Source organism: Podarcis tiliguerta, assembly GCF_965153285.1.
Source record: "Podarcis tiliguerta genome assembly, chromosome: 2".
Taxonomy (NCBI): domain Eukaryota; kingdom Metazoa; phylum Chordata; class Lepidosauria; order Squamata; family Lacertidae; genus Podarcis; species Podarcis tiliguerta.
The window spans coordinates 17,639,253-17,658,483 of record NC_139535.1 but is presented as its reverse complement, the minus strand read 5'-3'; the positions used below and the strand labels follow the sequence as shown (position 1 = coordinate 17,658,483).

Sequence of the window (19,231 nt, the reverse complement as noted above, 5' to 3'; positions counted from 1 at the left end):
ACATAAATAAAATCCTAAGGCAATTAAGTATCTGCAAGCTGTTTTCAATTAATTTAACTTAACATATTTAACTAGGTAATCATTAAATTTAATCCACTCTTCCTGATATTCAGGCAGGGGTGTTGTAGTCTTGGAGGGGCGCCGACAGCTGCTGTTATTTTTAAAATAGGGGGAATGTTAAGCAAGCAAGCAAGCAAGTGCTCAAACACTTTCTTGAGTTTCCCTCCCTTCTAAAGAACAACAAAATCATATAACCTAATAAAAAAAAACAGAGGCAAAGTAGAGACTGTTTTATGAGAATTAGGCTTCAGAAAATAGCGATTGTCCGTAGCAAATGAGGACACTTGGACCACATGAGATTGGCACACACTGTCAGGAAGCGATCAGGATCAACTCTTAGTATGCACTATCAGCCTCCATTCTTAACTGAACTTTAGCCAGAGGCTTTAATGTTAAGTCAGCAAAGCTGGCAGTAGAATTGGACTTGGACCTGGGAGACTCAAGGTCAACTCCTTGGCCAGCCACATACTCTCTGGATGCCCCATAGTAGTGCAACTGTTATTGAGCCATTTGAAGTTGCTGAAGCTAGAGGCAAGGTCTACATTCTTAATTCATCCCATATTTTACCAGCAATTTTCAAAGATCAGTATACGGATAAAAGATTTAATGTCTTTTGTTTATTGCATTCACAATTCTCCAGACAATCCTTTCAAATTTGGGTAGTGCTGATGCTTTGGGGAATAGGGTTTAGAATCCGTAGCATGACCCAGGACACAGAATTGGCCAGTCATATCCTTGGGTATGATCTTCCAAAGGACCCATAAATGATCATGGTTGGATTATTTTAGAGGTGCAATACTGGAGGAAGACCTGAAAATTGTAGTTCATGTAATAAAGACAGCTAGGATGTTAATCTGACAACACTGAAAAAATCCCAGATCATGTTCTATTGACATATGGTTTTCTTAGGTATGGGAAATGGCTTAAGGAGACAAACAATAAGGGTAACAGAAGGCCAGTTGAAGGAGGACATTGTGAATGGAGCTTGTTTATCAAGTATTGGAATGATAAAAGTCAAGAACCGATCAATCCACATGTATTATTAGGGAATATATAACAGAGCACTTTGACAAACTTAAATTATATTTTATTAAAGACAATTATTCTTTATTTTAATTAACTGAAAGGGAAAAAAGATGAATAATTATGTATTTGTGCAATGTATTTATTCTCACTTTTAGATAATTTACTTCAACACCACTTAAAATGTGTTATTTACCTCTAGCATGTCTCCTCTTACTCTCCTTTTCACTGAATTTAAAAGCCCCAAATGCTGAACCGTTTTTTCATAGGGGAGTGGCCCACATATGATAATCACAAATTATGTCCCATACATCAGAACAATTTCACAGCAGAGATCACTGTAGTAAACCTGTGGCCCTCGAGATGTTGCTGAACTACAACTCCCACAGCCTCAGCCACCATGGCCAACGATCAGGGATGAGGAGAGTTGTCGTCCAGCAACATTTGGAGGGCCCCAAGGTCCCCCCCCCCCGCCCCCGCTCTGGTCTAGTTGATAAGTAGATTGAGGAAAGGGGTAGTGAGGTTCTTTAAAAGCTATTACACAGGGCTTTTTTCAGCTGGAATACACCTATTACACAAGAAACAAACAAAAACACAAGAATCTTCTCTGTTCACAAAAGGAATTTTAATGCAATGACACAACAGTTTTCTGGATCAAAATATATGCAAATCTGTTGAACCTTAACAAAAAAGAAACACATCTTCCAAAAGTGCAGATGTGTCAGAGTGGGAGCCATTTATAAATCACTTAACAGTGCAATCCTATACATGATTACTAAGAAGCAAGTCTTATGCTCGAGAGGAGTTACTCCCAGGTAAGTGTGTAAGAAGTGGAGCCATAATCCAGCAAATCCCCCTTAATCCTGCTTTGTTGCTGTGAAAACAAAGGACCTAAAAACAACCTAAAAGCAAAGCATAAAATCTGGTTTATGGATTCAAGCTGTGGCTGCTTTGGTAAACCTGAACTAGGCCAGATTAGCCACTGTGCTGTTCTCACAAGGAATCCCGACGGTGGGAATGGATATTTCCAAATTCTGTTGCGGAAAATCTACAAATTCCAGGGATCCTGGGAAGCCATAACCATTTAACTATGCAGTGAAAATATAGCCAAGGACTACTCTGTACATTCCTCCTTACTTTTCTGGGTTTATCCATCAAGGTAGGGAACTCCTACTGCATTTTAATCTTTGCATCTTTCAAGTCTTCATTTTATTTCAATGCAGTATGTTATCAATTTTGAACATAACTAAGATGCCAGGATGTCCCCCACACCTATCCAGACCAAGGGGGACAAGTGACTGGGATTTCAGTAATTAGCAAAGCACTCATTTACATAAGCTCCTAAGGTGCAAGCGTTATACATACCACTTTCCGCTAACTTGCTGCCAAGAAAGGAGATTCCGACTAAACATTGGGAATAACTTTCTGGCAGGAAGAGTTGTTTGACAGTGGAACAGACTCCCAGAAGAGATGGTGAACTCTCCTTCCCTGGAGGCTATTAAGCAGAGTTTGGGTGGTCATTGTGTCTTGAATGATTGAGTTGACATTCCTGCATTGCAGGGGTTTCGACTAGATTGCAATACTACAATTCTATGATCTCCAGCGTGCCAGTGACATGGAAAAAGGGAAAGCCTTCCTTTTAAAGAAACAAATAACAATAAAATAAATGGGGTGGGATAAGTGCTCATATGCTGAAGTGGTACAGCAGCATCTGTGGCATAAACTCGTAATAAGAAGCATGTGAAAGGTTGTCCGATAGTGTTGACATGGGAGAAGCAAGTGTTGCGTTGGTCACCACTGCTGATGCGAGTGGCCACCCACTGGATGCAGTGCAGGTAAGTCAAACACAGCCACGTTCCTTAGAGCAGGTATCTTCAACCTTTTCAGCCCCAGGACCCAATTTTCACTGCAACATACATTTGGGGACCCACTTCTTAATCTTTAACCGTGTATTAGCATGGAGGTAGTGCTCCTTTTGCAACCCACCTTAGATAGGGCTGCAACCCAGCAGCTGAAGACCAGCGCCACAGAGCACACTTCTGTTAGCCATAAACTTGCTAAGCAAAGCATTTTGTTTTCCAAGTGACAGAAGTACTGCTGCCTGAGATTTGGGAGGGAAAGCATTCCTGTAGCACAGACACTGCCCTGAGGGAAGATGTCTGGATTGCAGGGAACAAATAAGTGTGTATTTAATAAACTCCTATACATAAAAGGTAAAGGTACCCCTGCCCGTACGGGCCAGTCTTGACAGACTCTAGGGTTGTGCGCCCATCTCACTCAAGAGGCCAAGGGCCAGCGCTGTCCGAAGACACTTCCGGGTCACGTGGCCAGCGTGACATCGCTGCTCTGGCGAGCCAGAGCCGCACACGGAAACGCCGTTTACCTTCCCGCTAGTAAGCGGTCCCTATTTATCTACTTGCACTTTGACGTGCTTTCGAACTGCTAGGTTGGCAGGCGCTGGGACCGAACAGCGGGAGCGCACCCTGCTGCGGGGATTCGAACCGCCGACCTTTCGATCGGCAAGCCCTAGGCACTGAGGCTTTAACCCACAGCGCCACCCCTACAGAAAGCCTTAATAGTGTGTTTACTGTCAACAAACCACAATCTAAAAGCAGAGCTTTGCTGCTGGCTTATGAAACTTGGTTTGTTTTGACTATGGCTTCCTGTTAAATGTGAACCCAGTACAGTCTTCCTTAACTCTGAACTGTTTGGCCATTCCACCCCAGACACTCACCAAGCTTCAAAGGAATGAGACAACTAGCAAACAAACCAAACTCTGGAGAAACAAGCCATGGTTTGTCTGTCTATGAGGCAACTTGCAATTAACTCATGGCTTGTTAAGCAAACCATAGCTTAAATCCAGAGTGGGAACCTGTGGCCCTCGAGATGTCGGACTTTGACTCCTATCAGCCCCAGCCAACAAGATCAGTGGGGAGGATGGTGAGAATGCAAGTTAAGTAGAAATATGAATGCTAGCTGAGATAATACAATATAAAAGTGTATAGAAATGTATTTATAATATTCAGCCTGCACTTAAATGTTTCTTATGATGCAAAATGCTCTTTCTCCCTCTCTAGAATTATGTGAACTTAGAAGTTGTTTTCTTTTAAATTAAAATGGTTTGGGACAGGTTTGCTCCTTTACTTATTTAAAAAACCAGATTTTGAGCCTAACTTTTTAGCTGTGAATAGAAGGAGCTTGCGCTCATGGAAGGTGCAACTCTTCTTCCACAAATGAAGGCTCCTTCTCTTCATGGAGTTAAAAGTCAAAATCCTTTCAAAATGAAAATTCTTTGCCAATTTCTGTGTTTCTGTACAAAATTATGAATGGAATGGAATTGCAAAAACAAGCTGGACCAACAAATTGCAGAGGCTGTTTTCAGGGGCACATTCTAAGCTCTGTAGTTAGGCCCCACAATTTAAAGAAAGGACAAATTCTCTCCCCACAGAAATTAGCTGACTGGAAAATAAAAAGGAGGGACATATAACCAGCGTCAAAAAAGGCCACCCAACCCCTTTCATAGTGCACAAATACCTGGATTTTCTCCGGGGCTTCATCTAGGGTCAGACGAGTCTCGGCTAAAGTGAAAGCCCTGTACTCATTCCCACAGAGTCCCAAAGCCCAGACGCCTTCATTGGGGCAAGTGACAACAGGTCCCTTCCTTATCACAGACTCTTTGACCACGCCAAGGGCCCAGTTTTGCCCATTACCCACCTCCACCTCCCAGTAATGTACCCCTGAGGAGAATCTCTCGCTGCCCAGGAGAATCAGGGTGGAGTCAAATCTCTCAGGGTTGTTGGGCAGTGGCTGAACCATGTCTCCCCGTTTCACGCTTTTCCTGTCTTCGCTCACCACAAGGAGGGGATGAGCCGTGTCGGGGTCGAGAGTAACGCTTACTGAGGAGAAACAGACAAACGGAAAACAATCAGAAGAGCTTGGCAAAAAGGAAAGACAGCTTTTTACAATCAGATCTGGGAAAGCCCAATGCAAGCTAGAGCAGGGTCTTCAAAAGAAATAAAAGGAAACAAAAGAATTAAAATTTAGGCCACTTGATCTAATTGTTTTGGCTGCTCATTTAACTGTTCTAATTGTTACACTTTTTAATGAGTTTGTTTGATTATGGGTGTTTTTAATAAATTTTGAGGGAATTGTTTTAAATGTGCATTTTAATTACAGTGGTACTTCGGGTTACATACGCTTCGGGTTACATACGCTTCAGGTTACAGACTCTGCTAACCCAGAAATAGTACCTCGGGTTAAGAACTTTGCTTCAAGATGAGAACAGAAATTGTGCTCCAGCGGCGCGGCAGCAGGGGGAGGCCCCATTAGCTAAAGTGGTGCTTCAGGTTAAGAACAGTTTCAGGTTAAGAATGGACCTCCGGAACGAATTAAGTACTTAACCCGAGGTACCACTGTACCTGTGGATATTTTGAGTTTGATTTCATATTTGTAAACTGCTTAAGCCAGTCTGGCTTGTTAGAGGTATAATCAATCAATCAATCAATCAATCAATCAATCAAGATGGAAAAAACAAAGTTGTTACTTTGTCAAGAGTGCTACAGTCTGGGCCCCAGTCTCCACTGACCTGAATGACTACCAGTTCCATACAATAAGAAGCTGGTAAAAGCCCTGTGTCAATTTGATGCAGCGGGGAACTGGCTATTATCAGACCATTAAAGAGGGCCAGACTGTTGTAATGGTTAGAGAAGGGTTTCCAAAACCTGGGTCTCCAGCTATTTTTGGACCACAATTCCCATCAGCCCACTGGCCCTGTTAGCTAGGGATGATGGGAGTTGTAGTCCAAAAACAGCTGGAGACCCAAGTTTGGGAAACACTGGTAGAGAATGGCTTGGGTGGGTGTTGCCCTTTAAATATTGCTGGACTACAACTCCCAGCATCCCTGGCTGTTGGCCATGCTGGCTGAGACTGATGGGAGCTGGAGTCCAGGAACATCTTGAGGGCAACACATTCCCCTGTCTTGTATTAACCAGTGTTAGATTAGGACTGAGAAGGCTTTGGTTCAAATCCTTGCTCAACCATGAAGCCGATAGAGTTTGGGCCAGCATGTCTAGACCAATATTGTCTACTCTGACTGGTACCAGCAATCAGGCCAAGAGCTTTTGCAACATTTGCTACCTGATCTTTTAACTGGGCCTTTTCTGTGGTGGCTTTCCAGTTAAAATGTTCCTCCTGGAGAAGCACTCTTGGCACCATCAATGTCTGGTTTTAGACAAGACTTTTTATTTTTAACTGGGAGGGTGGTTGGCATTTTCCGTACTCATCCTTTAAGTAGGGTGGGTACGATTTGCCCCTTGAAATGTACCGTATTTTTCGCTCTATAAGACGCACCAGACCACAAGACGCACCTAGTTTTTGGAGGAGGAAAACAAGAAAAAAAATATTCTGAATCTCAGAAGCCAGAACAGCAAGAGGGATCACTGCGCAGTGAAAGCAGCAATCCCTCTTGCTGTTCTGGCTTCTGGGATAGCTGCGTAGCCTGCATTCGCTCCATAAGACGCATACACATTTCCACTTACTTTTTAGGAGGGAAAAAGTGAGTCTTATAGAGCAAAAAATACGGTATTTCAGCTTTTGTTTATTGCTGTTTTAATGCCAGGTTTGTTATTTCTATTTTTACTGAGCAAGTCGCCCTGAGACACACTAGTGCAAAAATGCGACAAACGAATAATAATTAGCAATATTAATAACTGGAGACGCCTAGGACTGAATTTGACATGTACAGAATCCCATAAGTGAAGCATTTGTCTGGAAAATGATCTTCTGCCCAGCTGCAGTCTCCTTTAATGGGATTGTGGCAGCAGCAATAGCAATGGGGAAGCCCAAGAATACAAAACCTCACTTTCTCCTACTCTGAAGTGGAAAGACCACTTATTTGAGGAGGGGGAGGGGCCTAGGAAAAATCTCAGGGATCCCCAGATACATACTACACCCCCAAACTCCAGCTCCTGAGTCATGGACAAGAGCAACAATTTCTTATGTTTACTTTCCCTCACAATAAGGACTTGGGCTGTGTGTTGTCATGGCAACAGATTCCTTCCACCCTCTGAAGGAAAGGAAAGGGGGGGGAGCAAAGAGGGTTAGGTGACTGAAGCAGTTCAAGGCCCTCCCCTTTTCCTGTGAAATTATTGCTGTACAGGATGAAGCCATAAATACCACCATCCCTCACCATGTGAAGCCATTTCTCAGAGTTGGACAAGAGGCCCCAAATCAACATTGCTCTCAGCTTCTTAGAAAGTGACTATCCCGGTTTTTTCCAAAAAACCACAACTTACTCCTTTGAGCTGATGCTTCCATTGTCCTTGCTTTTGCCAATTCAGATATCATTGTCTCTAGAAAGAGAGAAGGGTTTAAGAATCAGGAATGTTTACTCTTGCTACTAAATAAAGGTGAAGCATTAGATTCACGGACACGGAGCAATGGATCCAAACTACAAGAAAGAAGATTCCACCTAAACATTAGGAAGAACTTCCTGACAGTAAGAGCTGTTCGACAATGGAATTTGCTGCCAAGGAGTGTGGTGGAGTCTCCTTCTTTGGAGGTCTTTAAGCAGAGGCTTGACTGCCATATGTCAGGAGTGCTCTGATGGTGTTTCCTGCTTGGCAGGGGGTTGGACTCGATGACCCTTGTGGTCTCTTCCAACTCTATGATTCTATGATTCTAGATATGATCTCAGTAAGGAGGCGAGGAAAAGGCTGGTGGCGCAAGAGATCGAATTATTTTATGTAATGTCACTTCAGTGGGGAAACTGGGTAGGCTGTGAGAGCTACAGAATGTGGTACTTAAGAGTGGTGCTTAAGCATGCCTATTGCCATAGTTCTTTTTCAAGTTTCTAGCCCTCATGAGTGCAAGACAACTGCTTCAGGGGAAATATGCAGTAGCACCCTGGTGAAAAGTCAGAAAGCACGAAGCAGGTGAATCAGCAGAAGGTGACCAGCCACAGAATGCTGATGGACATGCTCTAGCTACTGAGAGGAAAAAGGTGTATCACAGAATGTATTCTATAAAAGTAAAGGGACCCCTAACCATTAGGTCCAGTCATGGCCGACTCTGGGGTTGCGGCGCTCATCTCGCTTTATTGGCCGAAGGAGCCGGCGTACAGCTTCCGGGTCATGTGGCCAGCATGACTAAGCCACTTCTGGCGAACCAGAGCAGCGCATGGAAACGCCATTAACCTTCCCACCGGAGCAGTACCTATTTATCTACTTGCACTGGCGTGCTTTCAAACTGCTAGGTTGGCAGGAGTAGGGACCGAACAACAGGAGCTCACCCCATCGTGGGGATTCGAACCGCCGACCATCTGATCAGCAAGTCCTAGGCTCTGTGGTTTAACCCACAGTGCCACCCGCATCCGTTAAATAATGTGCATCGGTGTAGCTGCTATAAGCGGAGGGATAGGTGATCTGGCCAAGGGGGAAAGCTTGTGTATGCCCCAAAACAGGAGGTCTCCTGTGTTATATGAGCTGTGAAAGGGGGGAAAGGTGCGAGTAATAAGCATGGTACTTAGGAAACACAGTGCTGAAGTGCTCTGCACAGCCCTTTCATGGCTCTTGCCAAAAACTCCATTTCTGTTCTTCTTCTCCACCCACCTCTCCACTGCTCTTACTCCTACCACATTACTTGCTTTCAACCAATCATATATTTAAAGGTAAAGGGACCCCTGACCATTAGGTCCAGTCGTGGCCGACTCTGGGGTTGCGGCGCTCATCTCGCTTTATTGGCCGAGGGAGCCGGCGTACAGCTTCCAGGTCATGTGGCCAGCATGGCTAAGCCGCTTCTGGCGAACCAGAGCAGCCCACGGAAACGCCATTTACCTTCCCGCTGGAGCGGTACCTATTTATCTATTGCACTTTGACGTGCTTTCAAACTGCTAGGCTGGCAGGAGCAGGGACCGAGCAACGGGAGCTCACCCCGTCCCGGGGATTCGAACCGCCAACCTTCTGATCGGCAAGTCCTAGGTTCTGTGGTTTAACCCACAGTGCCACCCGCGTCCCTAATCATATATTTACTGGACATAAAATTGGTACTTATTTCCCCAAGCAGAACCCACATTGCTCATGTCCACATGTCTGCGCACTGCATTGTTGGATCTGAAGACAAAAGGAAGTTGTATCCCACATAGCACTAAGCTAAAGTCACTTAGAAGTATACTTGCTCCACTGGTGAAATCTTTCGCACCAGCAGAATGCACAAGCAGGTTGCTGTTAGCTGTGTTGCAGAACAGATCATGCAATTTGCACAATTTGCACTAGTGGACAGAGAACATTAGATGCAGCCCACAGTACGGAAATTCAGCCCAAAGTATGGAGATTCTCGTGTATTTTACAAGGTCCTAAGCTATCATTTGTCCTTCTCGGTACCTCGACATTTCTCCAGTGCCTCCTTGATAACAATATTTTTCAGACTGAAATGCCCAAGTTTCTTTTCTAGCTCAGTCGGAGAGGAAGCAATTTCCGCCATCTGTGAAATCTGTCCTTCTTTACATCTAGAATGGGAAACGTGAAAGCGTTACATTGTGGTCCCAGCATTTTCCATACTATCAGAGCATTTAAGAGCTGCAAGCCCCCTTTCCCAAACTGCAGTGTTGTGATGTTACTGAATGTTCGTAAACATTCTAACTTCTGCTGGGAAAGTTCCACCGCTTAGGGAATGTGGAAAGCTTGTTTTGATGTAGGGCCCCTGTGCCACAAAAGGGTAAGCTTTGCACATATGGCCCTGGGACAGGAAGGGGGAGAAAATGTGGAATTACTGTGTTTGGGGGGCCAAAGAGGCAGGGATAAGCTAGGTTTTGATTAGAATGGATTTGAGGAAAGCTTTCTCAGTTTTTCCTACGCCGATAAAAAGTGAGATCTGCAAAAGTGTTACCTACCTGCTCAAAATGTTCCTGATGTCCTGGAGGCAAGGGAAGAAAAGAAAAAGAAGATCATTCCCACATTTATTATGCCATAAATATTGGCCGAAAGGCTTAGAAATTAGGGAGCAAATGGAAAGAGCACGACTCCAAAAGTATTTGTTATAGAAGAAGTATTTAAAATCCACTTCTGCCACAAGAGTCACTGGGTATTTTTGTTAAGACCTCAGAGTTTCAGTCTCCTGGCCAAATCAAAAGGGACAACTTGCAAGGTTGTAAAGCTGAATGAGGAACTTGTGGGCATTAAATGAAAATGCAGGGCAGGGAAAAGGAAGTGCTTCTTCACACAGCTCATAGAAAACAATAGTACTCCCTTAAGGTTACCAGATTTTTTCCAAAGAATCCGGGGGCACCTATTTTTTTTGAAAAAAAAGTTATTTTAAAAAGTTGTTTTTTAAAAAAAAAAAAAGAAGAAGTAATATCTTCTCTTCTATATTCTCCTCTGCCGTGCAGCCTTCTTCTAGGCTCTCTTGGAGCGCTAGCTGCCATGGAGTAGGCTCGGGTCAGGCCTGGGCTCGGTCAAGTGCCCTTGCCCTCCTGGTGCTCTCCTACCTCTCTTCAGCGGTGGCGGCGGCGGCAGCGGGGCAGCAAGGTCAGGGCTCCCCTCTTTTTCCTCCTTCCTCTTTCTCTCTCTTCCTTCTCCTTCTCCTCTCCTCCTTCTCCCTGTATCGGCTCCGGGGTTTTCCTGGCCCCAGAGCACCATTGGACAGTCAACCGGGTGGCAAGGCACTCTCGCTCCCGGCTTGATTTGGGTTGCGGGGGTGTATGTCAGCGGTTCCCCCCGGTTGATGCGCCAGACATCCCCGGTCCCCCCTCGGCAGTGGCAGTCTCACCAGCCCGGAGCCAGCCTGGTAGCGCAGTTGGCCCTGGCTGGCTTCAGGAGCTGCCCGCTGCCGTGGCGCCCGCCATTTTGCCTCACCGGAAGTCCCCATATGATGTGTCTTGTGCCGTTGAACCAATCACGCAACATTCATTCCCTACTAATAAATTTACAACACTTAAAATATAAATCTGGGGAAATTAAATTAAACCCGTGGACATTCCGGGGACGGATTTTGCCCGGGGACAGATTTATAAATCCAGGGACTGTCCCCAGGAAATGGGGACGTCAAGTAACCATATACTCTCTCCCATACGGCACAGTGATGGAGTTAAAAGATTAGACAAATTCACAGAGAACAAGGCTACCAATGCCTACCAGCCAAGATGGCTGTGTTTTACCTTCACTGCCAGAGGCATCAGGCCCCTGGGTGCCAATTGCTGGGAGTCGCAGGTGCACAGCGTTGCGCTGATGTCTGGCACCGAAGAACAGCCTCCCATGGCTACTTTCTGGAGGTAGGAGTGGAAACACTTAAGCAAATTGCCCAAAATGCTGACCTCCCCGAGACTCAGTGGATCCCAACCTTTTTTTGGCCATGCCCCACCTAGACATCTCTAAAATCCTGATTGCCCACCCCCGCCCCCCGGTGACATATAATTCTTATTATTCAAAAAGTGAACTCCTATTCACGTGGAGGAAGCCTAAAAGGACATTAACTTGGTCTAAACAAGTTCCAATTGCCCCCCCCCCTTAAAAATAAAATTTCCCCCCTTAAAAATGGAATAAGCAGAACTAGCAAAGCTGACCGTGGAAACCCGAAACCAGCGTGATCAAGCTTTCCAAAAAGACGGGAGTAAATTTATACAATATTTGAAAGACAATTGCAAACAATTAACAACACTAGAAGGATTGACTTAAGAAGACTTGTAATGTTTATGATTTATACCTTTTATGTTTATTTAAAATGTTAAAAATGGAAATGGATGAAATGTAAGGAGGAAGAGGAACAAATGCAATGAAATAGATAGGAATTATGGCAGACACAAGGAGGGCGGGGGGAGTTGACCAGCTCAAACGAGCAAAAATTTATTGTGAGCAATATGGATGTTTATATATTATGAAATGGAAACTTAATAAAATATTATTTAAAAAAAATCAAATTGCCCCCTTGTGGGGCGTGTTCCCCACGTTGGGAACCACGGCTCTAGAAGGATACCATGGTCAACAGTATCCAAAAACCACTGAGCGATCAAGGAGAACGAGCAGGAATTTGTTTCAAAATGGGAGGTTTTCAAAGAATATTTGAAAAATAAATATAGTAGTTTAAATTCTGTTGAAGCATTCGAGGATCTTCAGTAATAGTTGCAAGGTAGATATAAGAAATTAGATATATTAAGAAAAAGTTTAATTATGATAAAAGTCTGTATTGGCAGTAAGTAATATGAAATTGAAATATGGAATAGACGGGAGGTTGGGTCTTTAGTGTTAAGACCAATATATGTTTTATTGTTTGTTAAGAAAATTGTGTGTCTATGGTTATTCTTGTGTGTAATTTGGTATTTGTGGTTTTTCTTTTTCTTGCTGTATCAATAAAAAAAAAATTAAAAAAAGAAATATATAAAAAAAGGAGAACACGCAGGGCTGCACTCCTCAAATCCCTCTCCTAGCAAATGTCACACACCAAGGAAGTTTCAGTGCATGCAACACAAATGAAACAAGGTATGGCACCTCTTTTCTTTTCAGGTGGCTGTTTCTGCATTTTTGGCTTTAGCGCTGAAACCCAGGAGAGGCAAGAAGCCCTCCAGAGAATCTCACCTGCAGGAATTCACTGGCAGGCTGTTGGCACTTGTTCTCAACTTCGCTGATCAAGGCATCGAGGCGATCAATCTCCCCTGAGAACCTGCCGGATTCCACGTCTCTCCTGTGCACGATCTCCTTGTCAAACTTCTTCAGCATGATAACCAAGAAGCGCTCAATTTTTTCCATGAACTCGTGGATCTGATTAAATTCAGACTCCACCTTCTGCTTCTCACTTTGTACATCATCCTGTAAGGAACAGGAGAAGGGCCAGCCGGGATGGTGAAATAGCACAAGGAACATAGCTGTCAACTTACAGATTTGAAGATCTGGGACCAGCAGCCTTGAAAATCTGGGACCAGCAGCCAAAATCAGGGATTTTAGTCTACCAGCTGAAATACGAAGTTAAAAGGGACCAGATAATTTGGGAGAGCAATGCCGGTTTTTAGCCCTTCGTTTCCAGAGGTTGCTGCTCAAGACACCAGCTGATGAAACACTGAAATTACCGTATTTTTCGCTCTATAAGACACACCTAGTTTTTGGAGGAGGAAAACAAGAAAAAAAATATTCTGAATCTCAGAAGCCAGAACAGCAAGAGGGATCGCTGTGCAGTGAAAGCAGCAATCCCTCTTCCTGTTCTGGCTTCTAGGATAGCTGCACAGCCTGCATTCGCTCCATAAGATGCGCAAACATTTCCCCTTACTTTTTAAGAGGGGAAAAGTGAGTCTTATAGAGCAAAAAATACGGTAAATAACTACAAGCAGCAACCACTTTTCGTGCAAAACAAAGTCCAAGCTACGAAGATGCTGCTGCAGTTCTGTATCTTTTCTCTCGTGCTCCATCTGCAGCTCTCAATTCCATCAGGTGGGGCGGGAGGAAGGGGGGGGGCAAATAGTGCCCAAAGTAAACCCGCAGATCAGACCATCTATGCTAGTCTACCACTACAAATCTATGGGGAAAGTGTTTGCGGTCCTTCCCTTGTAGCCATTGGAACACCTGCCCACACCTCCGCCTCCTCCTCTTCACCCTCTTTCTCTAAACTGCTTTCTCTATGGTTGCCCTCGCTCTCCTCTCAAGGCTCCTCAGCAATTCACAGGCCATGCCAGGCTGCATCCGGGTCCTTTGGCAGCACAGCCGCAGTACGGCCTAGCAGGAGCGGTGGCAATGGGCAGAGGGGAGGCCCCAGGCAGAGACGCTCAATTCGGAGACTGCGAGGAGGATGGTGGCAGAAGGGCCTGAGGCTCCGGCCAGTCCCGGCGGGGAGGGGCTCCCTGGGGCCGAGCCTGGTGAGAGGAGGCCAGAGGGGGGCGGGCCGGGCAGCCAAGCAACACAGTTGGAGCCTCCCTCCTCCCTGGCTGGCAAGGAGAGTGGGAGAGGAGCTGCTTCCTTTGAAACCCGGGAAATTTAAGGGACATCCATCAATAAGGGACAGCAGCGGGACATGGCGCTGTGATAAGGACTGTCCCTCCAAATAAGGGATGCTTGACAGCTATGACAAGGAAGCGGACGTACAAATATCCCTGATGCTCTCACATTGGTACCCTAACCAGGGTTGGGTACCTGCTCAAAGGAATATCACGTAAGGCAGTTTCCATTGTTTCAGAGAGTCAGACTATTGGTTAGACTAGCTCAACATTGTCCACACTGACCAGCAGTTGGGTCTCTGGCATTTCAGCCAGGGGACATACTGGATATGAAAGACCTTCTGTACCACTGTGCCAAGTCGCTGGAGATGACAGGTTCTGTCTAACTGAATCATAGGTATAAACAGACTGAACAGATAATGGTTCACAACATGTAAGAGAAATTTGATCCAGTTTATTAAGGCACCTGCCTCCTTCAACACCAGAAGAAACAGTCTTCTCTTTCACCAGTGATGCGGTGCAGAGAAATTTCCCTTGAAATTTCTCCAAAACAGTTTTCCCCCCAGTGCTTTTTTCACCAGAGGGGGAAAAAAATCTGTTTCATAAGTTCATTTGTAACAATGAACGCGTGCCATTTGCAAAGACAAACATTAGGCAACCTGGGAAGTTTCAAAGTTTTCAGCTTTGTTTACTAAACACAACTGAAACAGACTTGCTAAGTTAGACCACCCTCTTGGGTTTTCCACAGTGGACTGAAAATCTTCTGATGCAAATTACCCTAATTTGCAATTCAAAATTTTCTAGAAAACCCTCCTCACAATTTCCCGCACCTCCTGGTCCTTCTTGTAGACAAGCTCTCACCTGATCAGCCTGCCTTCTGCACTCCAGGTCTTCTTTTAATTCCTTCAGCTTCTCCCTCCGTTCTGTCAGAATTTTCACATGGGCGGCAACTTGTTTCTGACAAAAGATAAATCTGAAAGTAATGTACATACCCTTTTTCTCATGTATGTTGTGATAAGTCACTTGACTTTCTGCTTAGCCAACTTACTTCCCCCTAGCGCAGAGTACTCCAGCCATTTTTTAAATGGCATACTCAGGAATCAAAAGTCTTGTGTCTCTTGTAGGAGATGTATACTTTTGGAGGGCATTCTGCAATTTCCATTTTAGGAAGATCATTCTAAATGCTATTCAAATGATGGCCTATAAGTCATAAGGCAAGTCATGCACAGTTGTGCCTTGCTTTTCGAACAGTTTTGTTCTCAAACGTTTTGGCTCCCGAACATTGCAAACCCGGAAGTGACTGGTTCGTGAACTATTTTTGGAAGCCTAACGTCCGACGGGGCTTCTAATTGGCTGCAGGAGCTTCCTGCAGCCAATCAGAACCCATGCTTTGGTTTCCGAACGTTCTGGAAGTCGTCAGGACTTCCAGAACGGATTCCATTGGACTTCCAAGGTACGACTGTATTTGCTTGTTGTGTTTGATTCTCCAGCTGTCACTGATCTGCCCCAAACTCCACACAAATTTCAGGCTTATCACTAGTCAATTATTTTCAAAATGGATTAATTTTTGAAAAAAATTCCAGCTCAGCTTTCCACCAGGCAAGGCAGTATAGAAACTTCATAAACACGGAGGGGGGGAGGGGGAGAGAGATGTAAGAAATCAAACAGTGTAAGGTAAAGGGTAAAGGGACCCCTGACCATTAGGTCCAGTCGTGACCGACTCTGGGGTTGCGGCACTCAACTCGCTTTATTGGCCGAGGGAGCCAGCGTTTGTCATGTGGGTCATGTGGCCAGCATGACTAAGCTGCTTCTGGAGAACCAGAGCAGCGCACGGAAACACTGTTTACCTTCCCGCCCGAGCGGTACCTATTTATTTACTTGCACTTTGACGTGATTTCGATCTGCTAGGTTGGCAGGAGCAGGGACCGAGCAACGGGAGCTCACCCCGTCGCAGGGATTCGAACCACTAACCTTCTGATCAGCAAGTCCTAGGCTCTGTGGTTTAACCCACAGTGCCACCCGCATCCCTCAAAGAGTGTAATCAGCTGTTTAAAGCGACAAAACAACCCATACTAGCTGTGCAACGTTAAGTCTCAGAACTGACGCATGTACACCAGACGAAGAAGCAATAGGACAAAATAGCAAGAAACAAACTGTGAAGTGAAGCTGGTTTTGGCCTGAAATGTTCTGTTCCTTGACCCCTTTCAGAGGATCTGTCAAAGACTGGGAAGACTGAATGTTACAGAAGGAGCTGTGCATCCTGTCTAGAGAATCTTCCACCCCCTCCATGTTTTTCAGTTGGAAGGGACCCGTGTTAAGGAAATGGTTTGTTATGTGTAAGCTGGACATAAAAGGATTTATCTCTTCCCCCTCACCCCCCCCCCAAATGAAGCTGCCGGGAGTATGAAGCTGCAGCTGGTGATCTCTCTTATCTTGTACCAGGGTGATTCATCACATCCTTGGATAAGTGAGTCTCCCACTCTCATTCCTCTGAACACAGAACTGGGAGAAAGGTGATGATTTCCCTTGCAAATGCAAAACACTGAACAAGACTGTTACCAGGGGAAAGAGGAGACTGGAAATTGCTTGCTGTGAGAGAGGCCTGAGACAGATCTGAGTCACAGAGACTCAAGAGTAAACAGCTAGCCCAGCCGTGGTTCTCAAAGCTTTTTCGCTGGGCCACGCTTGCAGAATAAAAATTTCCTTACACCACACCTAATTTTCTATTTGGTAAGAAACATACTGGGAAACAAAAAAGAAACAACTCCTAGCAGTGCTTGATTTGTATCACAGAGCACAACTAGTTTATAATATCATCACATGACAGAAGTCAGAAGATAGAAGTCAGCGCTCAGGAAAACAAATCCAGAAACGAAGAACGACAAAGAATCTAATAGCAGCTTAAAGCAGGTTTGGGGAAACTTTGGCCCTCCAGATGTTGCGGAACTACAGCTCCCATATCCCCTAGCCGTAGATTGCCATTCTGCAACATCTGGAGGGTCAAAGGTTCCCAAAACCTGCCTTAATTATTTCACAAGCTTTCGTGGACCACGTCACCAGATGGCCAGAGAGAAATTCTCACGTGTCCTGTGTGGGGACGAGTGAGGGATTGTGAGGTCGGACCTGACCAAGCAGGCCCAGGCCGTGGTTTTCAAGAAGTCATGAATGTTATTAATTTGGTCATCTTTCAGGCGCCCAAGACCCTTCCTGGTTTTTCTGCAACACATCCAAGCATGCTCCCCACCCCGGAAACTTTACTTCTACCTGCATATCCTTCCCATCTAGCTGTGGCTGGCACACCTTGGGTGCTCTGGTAAGAACAAAAAAACATGCTAAGCAGAAGCTCAAGGCTGCTGGCGCCTGGTGTACATGACTAAGCAGAGGATCGCCATAGAAACCATGAGTTGGAAGGGACCCTGAGGACAATCTAGCCCAGTGGAGTCCAAACTTTTTTCAAAGAGGGCCAGATTTGATGAAGTGAAGGGCCGTGTGAGGGCCAACTAAAGTTGTTGACCTTATTTTTAGGGTTGAAGTTGCTTTTTTTAGGATTTGTTGAGGGTTTTTTAGGATTTTACCCCAGGAAATAAACTGCCACGGGGGGGGGGGGGCGGATTGAACCAACCAACGTGCCAGATTAGGCCCCCAAAATGGACTTTGGACATGCCTGACCTAGCCCAACCCCCTGGCCATAACGGAATAATCACTGAATTTTAATATTTTGTTGGAAGCCGCCCAGAGTGGATGGGGAAACCCAGCCAGATGAGCAGGGTATATTATTATTATTATATTACACTGGTACCTCAGGTTACAGACGCTTCAGGTTACAGACTCCGCTAACCCAGAAATAGTACCTCGGGTTAAGAGCTTTGCTTCAGGATGAGAACAGAAATTGCGTGGCGGTGGCAGCGGGAGGCCCCATTAGCTAAAGTGGTACCTCAGGTTAAGAACAGTTTCAGGTTAAGAGGTTCCACTGTAAATCCATTCTCATTTGGAGGTACAGTATTTTTGAAAAGTATTGCAAAGTATCAAAAAGCGCATTCCGTGTGCATATATTTTAGATCCTTTAATAAGGATAATAATAATTTATTACTTATGCCCGCCCATTCTTAACCCGAGGTACCACTGTATTATTATTATTATTATTATTATGGGGAACAGGGCGGTGGGCTGCTCCCCCCTCCCAATTTCTGCCTCCAATTAAGTTCTTAACCCGAGGTGCCACTGTATTATTATTATTATGGGGAACAGGGCGGTGGGCTGCTCTTGCCTCCCCATTTCTGCCGCCCCCCACCCACCCAGCCGGCCGTCACCTTGTAGTCCTGCGCCGCCTCTTCGATGGGGAGCATGGGGTGGGCTTTGTGCGCCCGGGACTCCCTGCAGATGACGCAGACGGGCGTCTCGTCCTCCTCGCAGAAGAGCTTGAGGGGCTCCTGGTGCTTCTCGCACAGCCGCTGGCCGGCCAGCGTGGCGGCCGCGTCCAGCCGCAGCCGCTTGGCCACCTCCACCACGTTGCCCAGCTCCCGGTTGGGCCTGAAGCTCCTCTTGCGCGACCAGCGGCGGCACTGCGGGCACGAGGTGGTCTCGGCGTCCGCCTTGCCCCAGCACTGCGCGATGCACGCCTGGCAGAAGTTGTGGCCGCACTCGATGGACACGGGCTCCTTGAAGTAGCTCAGGCAGATGGAGCAGGTGATCTCCCGCTGCAGAGTTTCCAGGGGGCTCTCGGTGGCCATGGCTGCCCGGCGATGGCAGGAGGAGGAGGAAGAGGAGGAGGAAGGGGGCGGCCCGTGGGGGGAGGACTGGGGTGGCTCCACGTGGCTTCCTGCGGGAGCCGCATTGGCTGCGCGGGGGCCAGAGACCCGGGCAAAACATTGCGCAAGGATGGAGCGGGGAGGGGGAAAGGACTCCTCCACCCCCACCCACCGCCGCACTCGGATGCTGGACCACAACTCCCAGCATCCCTGAGCATCGGCCGTGCTGAGCAGGGGCTGATGGGAGCTGGAGTTCAGCAAATGCACTTTAAAAATGCGCGATTTTCCAAAAATGCGCAAACGTTACGCCTCTGCAGTGCCGGATTTACGTATCAGCTAAACAAGCTATATAGCTTAGGGCCCCACTCTCTTGGGGGACCACAAAAAATTTAAAGGGGAAAAAAACTGGATGTATATTTCAAAAATATAAGATAAAAAACAAAGGAAATAAAACCTGCATACAGCAACAGTGTTTTGTGTTGTGTAGGCT

At 45.8% G+C, this 19,231-nt stretch overlaps 1 protein-coding gene across 1 annotated transcript; it reads right to left on the bottom strand.

The window, feature by feature from the left end:
- Nucleotides 1-1,686: 1,686 nt before the first annotated feature.
- On the bottom strand, nucleotides 1,687-18,933 carry LOC310670566 (zinc finger protein RFP-like). Its single transcript, XM_083426107.1, has 8 exons — nucleotides 18,304-18,933; nucleotides 14,855-14,950; nucleotides 12,648-12,878; nucleotides 9,971-9,993; nucleotides 9,462-9,586; nucleotides 7,377-7,433; nucleotides 3,618-4,979; nucleotides 1,687-3,308 (listed from the first exon to the last, which is right to left on the bottom strand). Exons 1-7 carry the CDS (start codon nucleotides 18,721-18,723, stop codon nucleotides 4,462-4,464), a joined length of 1,470 nt encoding a protein of 489 aa, XP_083282233.1. The 5' UTR covers nucleotides 18,724-18,933; the 3' UTR covers nucleotides 1,687-3,308; nucleotides 3,618-4,461.
- Between the last annotated feature and the right edge of the window lie 298 nt (nucleotides 18,934-19,231).